We start from the raw sequence: 16,747 nt of genomic DNA on the forward strand, positions 1-16,747 counted from the left end.
TTTTGAGTATCAGCAGGTATCCATGTGTTTTATTCTAAATAGGAGGAGTGTGGAAAAGTGGAGCTGAAAGACAAACACACACGAATGAGAAAAGTGATGTCATTTTTATGATGAATGACAACTTTGACATCTGAGATGCTTTTTTTTTTTTTTTTTTTTGTCAAGATGAATTTAATCATGTGTATTTGTAATATAATGCCAATCTGGTCAATAAATGTTAAAATAACTACATATTTATTTATGCATTTATTTTTTTATTTTAAGATCCTAAACTTAATTAATCTTAATACAGTCTCAGTTTTGGAGACTTTGGATTATAGATGTTTCTTGTAGAATTGCTCATTTTTAGTTTTAATTTCAGTTTAGATCCAGTTTCAGTTTTGTAAGAATGGAACGAAAATTCATTGATATCCAAAAACATCAAATGCAGTTTGACCAAATGTTGTGGCCTGCAATAGGAAGAAAGCAGTTTACAAAAAGTAATGATGGCAACAAATAAAGTCTGGACTGAGTGATTTCCTGAGAAACATTGATCTTCTTCAGTAAAACCAAGTATTAGATGAAAAGCGAGAATCGTCTGTTTTATTTCTGCACCAAGGCATCCATGCCTGGATCCTTCTCATAAACGTCTGTGGAGTTCAGCCGACCAACACGAGTCACTTTATTAAAAATAATAACTAAATCCTTTAAACCCCTCAAGCAGCTCCACTTGGTTCCTTCAGGTCAAGTTGTCAACAATGCTTTGATGAGGAGAGTTCAGCAGGAACTCTGCTGGGCTGAAGCTCTGTTGAAGCCTCGTCTATAAGAGAAGCTGCTCCTTTGGTGCAACACCGGCACCAAACAGTCGGGTTGAAGCACAGGTTGTGTCAGGAAGGACATCCAGCACAGAACAATTGTTAAATCTTTCATGCTAGGTCACTCGCGGTGATAACCCCTGAAGAAGGAGCCAAAAGAGACAAATATTTACAGTGCCTTGTGAAAGTATTCAGCTCCCTTGAACTTTTCAACCTTTTGCCACATTTCAGGCTGCAAACATAAAGATATAAAATTTTAATTTTTTTGTGAAGAATCAACAACAAGTGGGACACAATCGTGAAGTGGAATGAAATTTACTGGATGTGTCAAACTTTTTAACAAATAAAAAACTGAAAAGTGGGGCGTGCAATATTATTGGGCCCCTTTACTTTCAGTGCAGCAAACTCACTCCAGAAGTTCAGTGAGGATCTATGAATGATCCAATGTTGTCCCAAATGACTGATGATGATAAATAGAATCCACCTGTGTGTAATCAAGTCTCCGTATAAATGCACCTGCTCTGTGATAGTCTCAGGGTTCTGTTCAAAGAGCATCATGAAGACCAAGGAACACACCTGGCAGGTCCGAGATACTGTTGTGGAGAAGTTTAAAGCCGGATTTGGATACAAAAAGATTTCCCAAGCTTTAAACATCCCAAGGAGCACTGTGCAAGCATTCATATTGAAATGGAAGGAGTATCAGACCACTGCAAATCTACCAAGACCCGGCCGTCCCTCTAAACTTTCATCTGGAACAAGGCGAAGACTGATCAGAGATGCAGCCAAGAGGTCCATGATCACTCTGGATGAACTGCAGAGATCTACAGCTGAGGTGGGAGAGTCTGTCCATAGGACAACAATCAGTCGTACACTGCACATATCTGGCCTTTATGGAAGAGTGGCAAGAAGAAAGCCATTTCTCAAAGATATCCATAAAAAGTGTTGTTTAAAGTTTGTCACAAGCACCTGGGAGACACCAAACATGTGGAAGAAGGTGCTCTGGTCACATGAAACCAAAATCAAACTGTTTGGCCACAATGCAAAATGATATGGTTGGCGTAAAAGCAACACAGCTCATCACCCTGAACACACCATCCCCACTGTCAAACATGGTGGTGGCAGCATCATGGTTTGGGCCTGCTTTTCATCAGCAGGGACAGGGAAGATGTTCAGAATTGATGGGAAGATGGATGGGGCCAAATACAGGACCATTCTGGAAGAAAACCTGTTTGAGTCTGCAAGAGACCTGAGACTGGGACGGAGATTTATCTTCCAACAAGACAATGATCCAAAACATAAAGACACATCTACAATGGAATGGTTCACAAATAAACGTATCCAGGTGTTGGAATGGCCAAGTCAAAGTCCAGACCGGAATCCAATCGAGAATCTGTGGAAAGAGCTGAAGACTGCTGTTCACAAACGCTCTCCATCCAACCTCACTGAGCTCGAGCTGTTTTGCAAAGAAGAATGGGCAAAAATTTCAGTGTCTCCATGTTCAACACTGATAGAGACAAACCCCAAGAGACTTGCAGCTGGAACTGCAGCAAAAGGCGGCGCTACAAAGTATTAACACAAGAGGGCCCAATAATATTGCACGCCCCACTTTTCAGTTTTTTATTTGTAAAAAAGTTTGACACATCCAATAAATTTCATTCCACTTCACGATTGTGTCCCACTTGTTGTTGATTCTTCACAAAAAAATAAAATTTTATATCTTTATGTTTGAAGCCTGAAATGTGGCAAAAGGTTGAAAAGTTCAAGGGAGCCGAATAATTTCACAAGGCACTGTATATATATATATATATATATATATATATATATGTGTGTGTGTATATATAGATATGTATTGTATAACAGACACAGGTCTTTTTGATGCATATTGTATCTATTTATAAGTTCATAACTAGCTTTAATCATCCATGCAGGTACAACATATATGATATGATTTAATTTTATGTAACTGTCGTTTTTAAAGATCATTAAAGGAAAACTTGCTGTGGCACCACCTAAACTCTTGCCCATGGGTCGGCACTGTTACGTCCAACAGTCTTGTTTTCATTAAACACTGTTGCCTGACCATGATGACTTCACACAAAGAAAGAAAGAACCGGATGTCTGAATCTATATTTATCCTTCAGTCTTGGTTAATACGGAAATCTCAAGACTTCGTTCAGAACAAAGTCCCTCACGTTCACGTGTCAAAGGTCACTGAATGCTTTTACAACTGAGCACAGTGATTATTGAGTACAGGGTCACCTGTGAGGACACTGAGGTGTTTTCTGGATGGTGCACTGTACATTTCAGTTGTATGTATCTACATTCAACGTAATATTTATGCTGTTGTAAATAAAGTTTGTGTTGTGTGAGAGCACTAAGGATTTTTTTTTTTTGTGTGAATTGTAATAATTTCTGAAGGTCAGTGTTCAGGTAAACGTAAGGGGTTGACATGTATGATCAAACAAAACTCAAGAAAATGCAGCTATTGCAAATGGTACAAAACTATAAGACTATTTAAGATAACTATAAGATAACTTTAACTATAAGACTATTTAAGATAACTTTAACTATAAGACTATTTAAGGGTAAATCAGAAACACTGGAATGCTGTCATGTTGTATTTTTGGATCCAGACTGCATGAAGGATGTGGAGCTGAAAGTTCTGACTAATTCCCCACAATCAATAATTAATTACAACTTGGAAAAACTGACATTACTGTCATGATGTTGAGAATTGAATTTATTCTGTATTATTGTAATTTTCCCATTATTTGTTGTTCTTAGGTATTTAGTTATGTTCTTTTTACATTGTGAGGTATTTCTGTTACTTTGCTCTGCTCCAGGCAGCACAGTGGAGCAGTGGTTAATGATGCCACCTGCCTATTATTACCAGAAAAAAAGCACACCTATGTAATAAAACAATTTAGATTTAATACATTTTGTCCATGCACACACACAAATAAAGGTTTATTCACACCTTGACAGTTGCATAAATGCAAATCAAAGAATTAGAAGAAAATTGTTTTGTAACTTTTTAAATATACTACAAAAGCTATAATTTATTTCCAGAAAAGCTGCATCGATCCTCATATACAGCATATTTCTGCATTTATAAACACAACACTTTTCAAAAAGTCCTCTTTTAATGTTGTCTCATGTTTTCACGTCCTGAGTGAAAGCACATTCACACAATCACACGCTCAGCTCAGTAAAGTTTAAAGACTCTGATTTTTCTAACGTGTGCAAACAAGCATCAACCAAGAAAATAAAAGTCACCAGGAAGAGCTACAGAACTGAGATGTTTTCAGATTAAACGCTGACAGCGCCGAGCAAATATTTCCCACTTTTCTGCATCACCACAACTGTGTTGAAGTGAAGTTATGCATATTTATATGCTACAGCATCAAAAACATGTATAAATAAATAAAAGGAGACAATAGTAAAATGCAGAATGTCCTAAATGAAATATAATGCTGTACTCATAGGTCAAAAGGAAAAAAAAAATCACTATTTACAAACATATTTGCACAAAAATCTGCTTTAAAATCAAAATTTATTCTAAAATGACACATAGTCTACGTGTTCTGGGAAATGATGAAAAGTTCTGATCTGCAAAATCATCAGACTCGGCTGACTTACAGTTGGAAAGAAACGTGTGTCCATCATTTGTTGGTTGAAAAACCACCAGAATGTGCATCAATGTATTGATTCTTTAGATGTTTCCAAACTTTTTCTAATATTTTCTTGGTTTCTGCACAAAATGAGCCTGAACGTCTTCAAACGTTCACACGCCTCATAGAAATGAAGAGAACCCAGTGAAACAACAACACATATATACTGTAATAGGGCTTTTCAAATGGTGGCCCGAGGGCCAGAAATGGTCCGTGGATTACTTAAATCAGTCCCACTTCATTAAAAAAAAAAAAATTGTTCTGGGTTCTGTTTATTGCATTTATGATTCAATGCAATAAAATAAACAAAAAGGTAACAAATCATTGTAAAATTTGGTTTATTTACATAAATCACTGTATGTCCGGCCCCTGAGCTGCTGGCTTTCAGAAACTGAAACATTTCAGAGCAGTTTAGTTGAACAGCTCTGATATATAAGATCATTAAACCAACAGAAATATAAACAAACATGAACAGGAAATTTCTAAAGGACCTCAGAAAAAATAAAGTTTAACGAGATGGAGAAAATAAAATCTGTAAAGTTTGTCTCCGTGAATCAATAAGACAGCCTGTAACTGTCTTTACATGATTAAAAATGTAAATTACTGTTAAACTGCAGGTGCAAACACCACAGCAGTAAAGTCTGTAACGCTGAGCTCACAGATGAACTAAGTGCAGCTTCGACGCCGCTCAATGCCTCTCTGTTAATGGACTGTAAATGTTTCTTGTGCTCCAGACGAGCTGTGAGAAAACTAAAAATGAACACGAGAGAAACAAAAACTTGTCTGCTTGTTTAAATCGACCTGACGACAATGTCTTTAAAGTACTGAGACCAAAACTTACACGAGTGTAGTGAACTAAGCCTCAGGTCAAATCCTGACCTTGAGGGCCTTCCTGGGACAAGAACTGTATTTCATTGATTTGAGTCCAGAAACACAAGATTAAGTTCATCCAGAGACTTTCTAAGTGTCCTGCACTGATCAATTGAAAGAACACTCTCTTTTTCTATTATCATTACTATCTTACAAATGTCTTGATAATCAAAGTGTGTTAGTTCAAACCATTTTAAATGTTGAAGTGAACTACTCATTTTAAATCAACTGTGAAACAGTTAATGATTTTTTAAATCCTCATTCAAAGTAGAAATCAAGTTAGAATGTGTTACAGAGTAATGATTCAATTTCGTGATCTTGTGTCTGAAATGAGCAAGTTGTGATGTCGGTCAAAGGTCGAAGACAAGTTGTTGGAACGAACTATCATGTTTTTATATCCTCTCAGACGTAAATAGAGAAGCTGGCACCTGTTTACCCCCAACTCGCCTAAACATTTCTCTCGTCTGTCTCAAAAACATTTTCTGTCCGTTCCAAAACAATTTTTCTGTTTTTCTGACTTCTAGTGACCTCTTACGTCACAAAAACACACCCCTGTTTGGTCGATCAACCAATCAGGAACTTCCCAAATGAACCGGAAATAGAACTTTTTAAATGTCGGCACTTCCTAGTTCGAACCAGTCGAGTGCGGTGGGAGAGCAGTTCAGTTCGGAGAGCAAAACCGAACAGAAGAAGTGCTGGAGAGTACAGGAGTTCCAGACATGATCCGGAGTTCTTCCGAGTCTCGTGGGAATTATGCAATCTTCCACATCTGAGTGGAACTCTGACGGACTCACAACTCATGTGAGCCCACCCGGGAGGTGAACGTGTGTCGAACAAGTACCGTCACTACTTCGGACGATTCACAGCTGTTCCTACGGAGACGCTGAAAGGGTGCGTTAAATGGAACTCCGTACCAGTGGAGACATCTCCTACAGGTAAAGAGTCGATTTACACTACCTAAGTGTACCGAGGAGGAAGCTGAGATCTTAACGGAGCGTGCCGTTCTGATACCGACACATTTCCCTCATCCATCTTTTCCTCTCCATTTAAACTTCATTTCCATCTTTAAACTCTTATACCTTGCCAGAAATCATCCAGATAATTTCAGAAATGTCTGTTGGTTTAAAGCAAGGGAAATCATGGCCGTATGGTTTCCTAGTTGTAAAGCTTGCTAATTAATTATGTTGTTGTTGAAATCAATTTGCCAAATTAATGTAAATGTTTGATGTTAAACTTTGATTCTGTTAATAAATGACCGCATTCATTTGATGGGTCAAAGAAAATTAACGTCTCACGTCACATTTAATTTCAATGCACGATATTATTCAGTCCAGAAAAATGAATGAATCCATTTAATCTATGGATAATATATCACAGATATATGTTCCTCTACACGAGGAACTCACTGGAACCATTCAAAGAAACAAGTAGAATTTTGTTTTTCTGTACAACGTGTCACAGCAGATTCTAAAAGCAATGATTTGTTTTTTCAAAATCACAAAAAAAAATTCAACAAATGTAAATGGACTTTTCTATCTTATCAAGATACTCAAAGCTCTTTACAACAATCTGTGCCTCATTTACCCGTTCATACAGCTCTAAACTAGATCTACACAAAGCTAAGTGAACAAATCATTGTAAAGAGACTAATCAGATCTTTGTCACATTCATACACTGATGGGACACACATCGGAGGCAATGAGGGGTTCAGTGTCTTGCCCAGGGACACTTCGGCACGTGACTGCTGGTTGATTCGAACCCCCAACTCTTGCACTGGAGGATGACTGCTCTAACCACTGAGCCACAGCCGTCCCTATAAGAAAAGTTCTAATGTATTTACTTACATGGCCCATCTGGTGCCATATTCTGATAGTTGCGTGTTTGCAGGATAATAAAAATCAAACTTCTGGTTTGCTCATTTTTTTATTCTCACTGAAACATCATTTCTGATAAAAAAAAAAAATCCTAGAATGTAAGATTTATATTGCGCTTGGTTTGTATTTGGAGTTGGTTGATTTCATTGTGGTTGTGGGCGAGTGTTGGACAAACAGTTGGAGCAGATGAAAACCTTTGGACTCAGCGGGATCAGCTGCTTCCACATGATCCCAGACGATCCATGTCAAACATCCTGATCGTCACACATAAACCTCATGAAGTGAGCAAATTAAGGAAGTGCCAAACCGTTTCTTTGTGAGCTGTTACGTCCATAAAAACACAGAACTCAAATATATTTGAATAATACTGACCTACAAAATAAAAGTCAAAAGTAATTTCTGTGACTAAATCTTAAATTAAAAAAAATTTTTTTTTTTACTAAATATCATCCCAAATTCAGCTTTGACCCCAAAATAAGTATATTTTTGGGTAAATAAAAGTATTTTAACAGAAGAGGTGTCATAAAAAATGTTTCTGACTTGTCCCGCCATCAGGGCACTGTCTAAACTGCTGTATGTCCAATAAACGTTTTTCATCCATCCATCCATTTTCTTATGCTTATCCGGGGTCGGGTCGCGGGGCAGGCTAGGAAGGCACACTTCCCTCTCCCCAGCCACTTGGGCCAGCTCCTCCGGGGGAATCCCAAGGCGTTCCCAGGCCAGCTGAGAAACATAGTCCCTCCAGTGTGTCCTGGGTCTTCCTCTGGGTCTCCTCCCGGTGGGACGTGTCTGGAACACCTCACCAGGGAGGCGTCCAGGAGGCATCCTAACCACAGATGAGGGTAGGAACGTAGATTGATCGGTAAATTGAGAGCTTCACCTTTTGACTCAGCTCTCTCTTCACCATGACAGACCTTCACCTCACTGCAGATGCTGCACCTATCCGCCTATCAATCTCATGCTCCATTATTCCCTCATTTGTGAACAAGACCCCAAGATACTTGAACTCCTCCACTTGGGGTAGGACCTCCTCCCCGACCTGGAGAGGGCACTCTACCCTTTTCCAGCTCAGATTTGGAGGAACTGATTTTCATCCCGGCCCCATCACACAGCTGTGAACCGCTCCAGCGAAAGCTGTAGATCACGACCTGATGAAGCCAATAGGACCACATCATCTGCAAAAAGCAAAGAAGCAATCTTAAGGCCACCAAAACGGATCCCCTAAACACCTTGGCTGCGCCTAGAAATTCTGTCCATAAAAGTTATGAACAGAATTGGTGACAACGGGCAACCTTGGCGGAGTCCAACTCTGACTGGGAACGAGCCCGACTTACTGCCGGCAATGCGGACCAGGCTCTGACCGGTTGTACAGGGACCTAACAGCCCATATCAAAGGGCCCGGTACCCCATACTCCCAGAGTACCACCCACAGGGCTCCCCAAGGGACGCGGTCGAACGCCTTCTCCAAGTCCACAAAGCACATGTAGACTGGTTGGGCAAACTCCCACGCACCCTCCAGGACCCTGCTGAGGGTGTAGAGCTGGTCCAGTGTTCCACGACCAGGCGAAAACCGCACTGCTCCTCCTGAATCCGAGGTTCGACTATCCGACGGACCCTCCTCTCCAGAACCCCCGAATAGACCTTACTAGGGAGACTTAAGAGCGTGATCCCCCTGTAGTTGGAACACACTCTACAGTCCCCCTTTTTGAATAGGGGGACCACCACCCCAGTCTGCCAATCCAGGGGAACTGCCCTCGATGTCCACACAATAATGCAGAGACGTGTAAGCCGACACAACCCTACAACATCCAGAGCCTTAAGGAACTCCGGACGAGTCTCATCCACCCCTGGGGCCCTGCAACCGAGGAGCTTTTTAACCATATCGGTGGTTAAAAAAACAATAAAAGTTTTTAAAAAATGTAATTATTTTAACCTTACACACATCATCATCATCATTTATCAGGTCTCTCTTGTAAATGAGTCCTCGAGGCTCAATGGGATTTACCTGTCTAAATAAAGGTTGAATCATGAATACAGAATGTTGGACAAAATTGTGAATCTTGGGACATTTTCTGTTTGAATAACGTGCAACGTATTAAAACACAATCTCACAACTGAGGAAAAACATGTTGGAATCTGATTGTTTGCAGAAACAGTGCCATTGAGGGTTTTATTGAAATTCTTGATCTAAAATCGATTACCTTTTGAAATCAGTCTGATTTAGGATGGCTGCCACAGCTAATGACACTTAGTCAACACACAAGTGCTATAAATTTGTCAGTTTTAAAGATATTGAGCTTAAGTTTGGTGTGGTAGTAGCTGAGAGTCATCCTCAGCACCATACTCTAAATGCTAATAGATCAATTTAGATTCAAAACTTTGACAAACAACGTGGCAAAAGACATGCGGTTCCTATTTTTTTGTTTTTCAGAAGAGAAAATAAAGATACCTCATATGGAATTGAAAAGACTGTGTGGCAATAATAAAGTGTATGGTTCAGACATCTTAACTCAGGTTCAGTAGAAATAAATGATATCTCAGTGATTTTCACCATCAGCCTTCTGATATTATGTTTGTGTTTTAACCTTTTTTAAATAAGACAAAAAAAAAAGAGAATTAAAGAGGATCAAACATCAACTATGATGGAGTATTAGGGCTAAGAAAAAAATTACAAATGAAAATAAAATCATAGTATTATGAGAATAAAGTCAAAATAATATGAGAATAAAGTCATAGTATTACGAGAATAAAGTAGAAACAGTATGAGAATAAAGTCATAATATTATGAAAATAAAAGTGTAATATGGCCAGAATAAAGTTATAATATTATCAGAACTCCGACAGGAAAAATCAGTCTTACAACTGCAGTAAATTGATGAATGTTGACGTCGGCAGTACAACAGCAGAGGGACCAACACACTGTGGCATATGGGTTCTTATGATAAACTGAAGCCGTAGGGTAATGTAATGAATTGACGGATTTAGTCATGACATAATGTGGATTGTGGCATATTTCACAAACTGTGACACAAAAGGGATCACGGACTACTTCATAAACACAGTGACTCACATTGGAGGCTGTCCACAGCAGTGGTGGCTGGTGGAGTTTTCTCCGGAGTGTGGGGGTGTGGGGCTATAACTCCAAAATAGACACACACACACACACACAGACACACACACGCACACGCACACACACACGCACACGCACACACACGCACACACACACACCCACACACATATATATATACGTAATATTACGACTTTATTCTCGTAATATTACGACTTTATTCCCGTAATATTTCAACTTTATTCTCGTAATATTGAGACTTTATTCTTGTAATATTTCAACTTTATTCTCGTACGACTTTATTCTCATAATATTACGACTTTATTCCCGTAATATTTCAACTTTATTCTCATACGACTTTATTTTCACCATTTTAAGACTTTTTTTCTCCGAATGTAATTTTTCTTTTCTTAGCGTGGCCCTAATACTCTGTCGTAATAAACAGCACTGATACAAAACGTTGGAAAAATCTGAAATGCATAAAGAAGAAACAGATACGTTTTATAGATGCAAGACAAAAATCTAAGAGGAGAACAAGCAAAAAAAGCAAACAGCAAAAAAAGAAAAGGAAGAAAAAGAAAAAGTTTCACGTTGTTTCAGATGTTCTGCTGCTGTCGGCCACTGAGCGTGGGAGGGAGTTGACTGTCTGGTGAGCTCTGCTGGTTCAAAGGTCACAGCTGGGTCAACATGAGTTCACGTCACCTGAAAACCCTGTGGTCTGAGTGCAGCGTTGTGTGTGTGTGTGTGTGTGTGTGTGTGTGTGGGGGGGGGGGGCAGGATGAGGGGAGAGGCAGGTGACGTCAGAGTTCCTGTGGACGCTCTCAAAATAAAACTCTCAGGAATAGATGGTGATGACTTCTCGACCTCCTCCACGTACAAGGAGAACCCTGTTGAGGCCTTCAGTGAGCACCTCGAGGAACTCCATGTCTGAGAGATGTCCAGAGTGAAGGATCAAGACTTGTTGTTGTCAACACGCACAACGGTACAATATTTAAATCTCTCCTAGTTCAAAACACTTTTTGTCTGTTCATTCAAGGATACAGTTTTCATCGCCCACCCGGTTCTTTGGTGGTCCCGGCATGTTGAGCAAGACAAGCTTTGCCTCCTTGGACTTTTTTTTGATGACCTCATTGAGCCGCATGGCTGTGTGCATACGCCTCACGTCCACCTGGTTTCTGAAACATTACAGGAAATGTTCTATCACGACTGATTTGATTCATAAAGCTGCTTTTTGTGTTGCTAAAACAAGGAAGAAATACAAAATATTCATACTTACAAGTTCTCCCATTCACTGCAGCACAATTGGGGTAAAACAAAACTGAGTGAAGGTGCATCTACTGGTGGTTAATTGGTTTATTTTCAGTAACATGGCATATGTTCCCATGAAACACAAGGCTTTAAATGAAATGTTCGATTGTAATGTCAACGGCATGGGAAAAAGGACAGCTGCTAATGAAGCAATAAACAACCAGATTATTATTCCTCTTTCAGATGTTATTAGCACTCATACATGTTCCTGTATGTTTGTTTGCTCGCTCACAACAAAACCCAAGTGTAAAATGTTTATCATTTCCTGTTGCAAAAAGGAGAGGATAAACATTTTAGCTACAAATTAGATCACGTTCTTAAAATGGAAAATATACCGAGCTGGAACTGAAAGATTCTTCTGTTCTGTCTTTCTGTCTCTAAATATTCTCACACTGTTTACAGTCTGTGGTTGTGACTGGATAATTAATTTTACTGTTTGATAAAAAAAATAAAAAAATACAATAAATGGCAGAGCATTCATTGAGGGGATGCATATTGCCAGCAGCCTCACTGAAGGTTTAAATCATGATCATCATTTTGGGCAGGAACAGACTGGGATGTGTTGAGTGGTGGCTTTTAGATCCATCAGGAAAACTGACTGAGGTTTAGGGATTTTTGCATTTTCTAATGCCAGGTGGTCACGATGGCCATGTTAAACTGGGAACCCTCCAAAAGTTGATCAGTTGTAGATAACCAGTGATTAATTAGTGGTCACTTCCATTAAAACCCATCAAGTGGTTCACAAGATATTTTGATAAAGCTTTTTGCCATTGGGTGATAACTGTAAATACTAGTTGTGTACATGCAAAATACATTAAACGTGATGTTGTTCTTTCAGCTGCCCAGGGGTCCCCACAGCGAGTGATCCTGAATAAAATATTTGGCAACTGTTTTACGCCAGATGCCCTTCCTGACATGATTGACCACCAAGCTACTGGGGCTTAAATTACTTTGAGTAATTGGGAATATAAAAACGCCTTTAAAACCCACAGACGTGCTTCTTTTTTCCAAGGAGAACAAGCGTTCAGCAAAAAAAAAAACCATTTATTTGTTGCTCCACAAGAGTTCATATTTTGTATGACACTCTGCCTATCACAAGACGTGTTATATTCTTTTATTTATTTTTTATGTCAGTGCATTGCTCTTTAATCAATCAACCTTTATTTATACAGGTAAATCCCATTGAGCCTCGAGGACTCATTTACAAGAGAGACCTGATTTCAACAAAGAAAGATGACAACAATGGACAACAGCAACAACAATAAGCAATTATAAAAACTCATACTACAGTTTTTTTTTTGTTTTTTTTTTTAACAAATAGGATGGCTAAAAGGAAAAAGGTAACAAAACCAAAAAAACAGCTAGATTCCGAGACAAATGTATAAAACTAAAAACAGGAACATGTCAGCATTGGACCCTGCCAGGAGTCCAACAGATTCTTAAAGCCACTTAGAGAGGTCAAGGTCGAGAGCTTCAAATCTTTTTGTAAGATATTCCAGGAAACAGGAGCGGAGTAGGAGAAGGCCCTTTTGCCTAGTTCAGTCCTCACTGAGGGAACACTGCAGGTAATGATGTCCTGAGAGCGCACTCCGTAGCTGCACTCACGCAGAGACATGTAGGAGGAGATGTATGAAGGCAGCAGACCAAGAAGTGATTTAAAGATGAAAATGTACCAGTGAGAGAGTCTGCGTGAAGTTAATGATGTCCAGTTAACCAGTGAATACAGGGTGCAGTGGTGGGTACGATAATCACAGCCAGTTATGAATCTTAGTGCACCATGATAGACAGCATCCAACATCTGCAGGGTTCTTGTAGGAGCGTTCATGTAAATAATATCACCAAAATCAATGGAGGGAAGGAAAGTCACAGATACAAGGCGTTTTCTAGCATTCAGGGTTAGACAGGATCTGTTTCTGAAAAAGAAACCCAGTTTAATTTTCAGTTTCTTTACCAAGTTTTCCACATGGAGCTTAAAAGAAAGATGTGAGTCGACCAAGATACCCAAATATTTATAGGAATCAACAAACTCAATGGGGACACCATTTGAGGATAAAATCGGAGGAAGAACTGCTGGGACCAACTTCCTATTTGAAAAAAGCATCCCTTTGGTTTTTTCGGCATTTAGGACAAGTTTGAGGTGAAACAAATCAGTCTGGATGTAGTTAAATGCAGATTTCAGAAGCTGGAAAGCCTTAGCAACTGTTTTAGCTCGACAATAAACAACTGTGTCATCAGCATAGAAATGTATGGATGCATTAGGGATGTTTTTACCTACATTATGTATGTAGATTGTAAAGAGGGTGGGTCCTAAGACTGAGCCTTGTGGTACACCATTGTTGACTGTTAAATAACTGGAGGAAGTACCATTATGTTGAACACATTGCCTCCGGTCTGAAAGATAGTTAGAGAACCAACCAATGGTGTGATCTGAGAAACCGAGTTCTGAGAGTTTATGACACAAGATGTTATGATCCACAGTGTCAAAAGCTTTAGACAGGTCTAAGAAAAGTGCAGCACAATAATCCTTAGCATCCAGTGCTTCAACAACGTCGTTAAGAACCTTCAGTGAAGCAGTGGTTGTGCTGTGTTGTTTCCTGAAACCAGATTGATGTGGAGGTAAGATGTTAAATGAGTCCAGGTAATTTTTGATTTGAGAGTTTATCAGTTTTTCTAGAACCTTGGCTAAAATGCAGAGTTTAGAGATTGGTCGATAGTTGTTCAGTGAGGTGGGGTCACCTCCCTTCAGCAAAGGAAGAACAAAGGCTGTTTTCCAAGTGTCTGGGATGGAGTTTTGTCTTATGGAGAGATTGAAGATGTGGGTCACAGGGACTGTGATGATATGAGCAGCCAGCCTTAAGAAATAAGGTGGAAGTTCATCTGGACCTGCAGATTTTTTAGGATCAAGATCTTTTAACAGTTTATTGACCTCACTGACTGAGAATGGAGAAAAAGAGAAGGTGTGATTAACTGAGGATTGACTTGTAGGAGGGATTTGATTTGTAGAAGTTTGGTTATTAAGTGAAGTGGCTGATTTTCCATTAGTTACTGTGTCAAATAAAGAACCAGAAGCAACAAAATGTTTGTTGAGACAGTTCAGGATCTCGTGCTTATTTGACACAGGAACAGAGTTAACGAGAAGTTGTGATGGGAGGTCAGATGATTGGGGGGTGCCTGAGAGAGATTTAATTGTTTTCCAGAATCTGTTGGGGTCATTTAGATTTTTGGAGGTCTGAGATAAGAAATAGTTTCGTTTTGCTGCTTTGACAGCAGTTGTACATTTATTCCTCATCTGTCGGAAACTCAACCAAAGACAGGACTAATGGTTTAAAGGCCCAAATATTTCCAGCTGTGCCATGTTTCTGACTTACGGCTTCATGCTAAGTAGCTCTCTTCCTCCATCTGGTGTCACCGCTGAAAGGATTTTCCCTTTTTCTGTATTGTTGCCATCTGACCAGGTGGCAGCGCCTCCTGCAGAGGAGGCAGCAGGAGAGATGAGGGCCGAGGGCTTGGAGGTCTTCTTGTTGTGGATCAGCTGCACCTGTTTTGGGTTGGAGACAGCCTCAGACTGAGGGACAAACACGTGACGTGACAGTATGATGGGGTGAAAGATCGAAAAGAGACACCTGTCAGCAAAGATGTCAGAGAGAATTCAGCATGCAGCTCACAGGAGAACGAGGGGAAACTGCTGCTGCTTTTGAGACAGTAGAAATCAAAGGACAGAGGCACACAAGGGATGGAGAGAGCTTTGTGAACTCTCCAAAGGGATTACCTTATCGTCTGATTTCTCCGCCAGGTTGCCGCCCTCGTCTGTGCTATGCTGGGGCTTCAAGGTGGATGGGTTTTTACGACGAATGGACCCACGGGATGAATCTGTAATACTCTGGATCTGTAAAAATAAAAGGAGAAACCTAATTTGATTTTTAATTTCCCTCAGGAGTTAGTTTTATCTCGTTTTTCTCCAAATAAACAAGTCCAGACACAGACAACCTCCTCATGAACCAGTCGCTTGATAATGAAAATGCTAAAAACGAGAGCCACCCGTTTTTAATTTACCTCTCTCTCCATTTCATTCTTGGTCAGATGCATCTGTTTGAGGATCTGCGACCGTTGTTCCATGAGCAGCGTCTTCTCATACGTGTAAGCTGAGATGTCACCGTCATGCTTTAAGACAAAAACACATTTTGAATGAATTAAGTGTATGCTTAGCCCTAAAATATATGCATTCTATCAATTTGAAGCGAAGCTCTGGTCTATGGAAGAAGCAATGGCTGTGTCGGACACATCTCGTACCATCTCCACCACCTCCACAGCAGCATCGATGCGCAGGTGGTAGAGGAAGGTGATGAGGTCTTTCTTCATCTGGATGCTGTTGTCATCCATTTGTGCTACGGTAAAAATGCGCATCTTACACTTCCTCCATACCTGTGGCACAAAACAACCGTCACAAACTCTGAAGACAGAGACACCACACCATCTCAGGCAGAAACAATGCCCTCTGAGTCGTTTCTCACCTTATGCTGACGCAGCAGGAAGGGCAGGAGCATCAACATGCCTCCATCATGGACGATCCACCACACATCTATGTGGCCCTCAGTGAAGCGCTCTCCATTGGATGGATAACTGGAAATGTTCTTAGGGACCAGTAAGGCCAAACTGGCAATAGTAGTTTCTCTGACCATCTCTGAAAAACAGTAGGAGGAATTATGACCTAATGAAGAGCGTGTCTTTAATCAGTTTGTTCAGTTGTTAAAGCTGCAAGCAGAAGAACAAGATGAGCCATCGTGTTTGGCTCGAGTTCTTAATGCTGAAAGTTTACAAGAGACACACCCGCTCAAAAACTCCCGTATATATATGTTGATGCTTTAAATTTCTAAGAACTGCAACAGCGAGTCCTCCTGTGCTCGCTTGCTTCACTCAGCTGGTGCAGGTGGAGGAACGCAGGAGAGCTAGCGGTTCCAGCCATGATGGATGGATGGAAGGATAGATAGAAGGATAGATGGAAGGATAGATGGCGCCGCACCACCCAGGCGAAATGAAGCTGTTTTGATCATTAAATAAATGTATAATAAATGCGACGGGTCAGCGGTGACACATGCGTCTCATATGCCTAAGCGACTTATATATGTTTTTTTTCCTCTTCATGATGTTTTTTTTTGACCGATG

At 40.1% G+C, this 16,747-nt stretch overlaps 1 protein-coding gene across 1 annotated transcript in view; it reads right to left on the bottom strand.

Annotated features, from left to right (window-relative positions):
- Window positions 1-11,011: 11,011 nt before the first annotated feature.
- Window positions 11,012-16,747, bottom strand: part of LOC119416643 (solute carrier family 12 member 5) — an 86,593-nt gene continuing 80,857 nt past the window's right edge. The window contains exons 18-25 of the mRNA XM_037683828.1: window positions 16,096-16,265; window positions 15,875-16,006; window positions 15,638-15,745; window positions 15,354-15,470; window positions 14,953-15,149; window positions 11,553-11,567; window positions 11,318-11,451; window positions 11,012-11,203 (exon numbers count right to left, since the gene is read on the bottom strand). Coding sequence (XP_037539756.1) covers window positions 11,112-11,203; window positions 11,318-11,451; window positions 11,553-11,567; window positions 14,953-15,149; window positions 15,354-15,470; window positions 15,638-15,745; window positions 15,875-16,006; window positions 16,096-16,265 — 965 coding nt within the window. The 3' untranslated portion in view covers window positions 11,012-11,111. The remainder of the gene's footprint in view (window positions 11,204-11,317; window positions 11,452-11,552; window positions 11,568-14,952; window positions 15,150-15,353; window positions 15,471-15,637; window positions 15,746-15,874; window positions 16,007-16,095; window positions 16,266-16,747) is intronic.

Source organism: Nematolebias whitei, chromosome 11 (genome assembly GCF_014905685.2).
Source record: "Nematolebias whitei isolate Nwh7 chromosome 11, NemWhi1, whole genome shotgun sequence".
Taxonomy (NCBI): domain Eukaryota; kingdom Metazoa; phylum Chordata; class Actinopteri; order Cyprinodontiformes; family Rivulidae; genus Nematolebias; species Nematolebias whitei.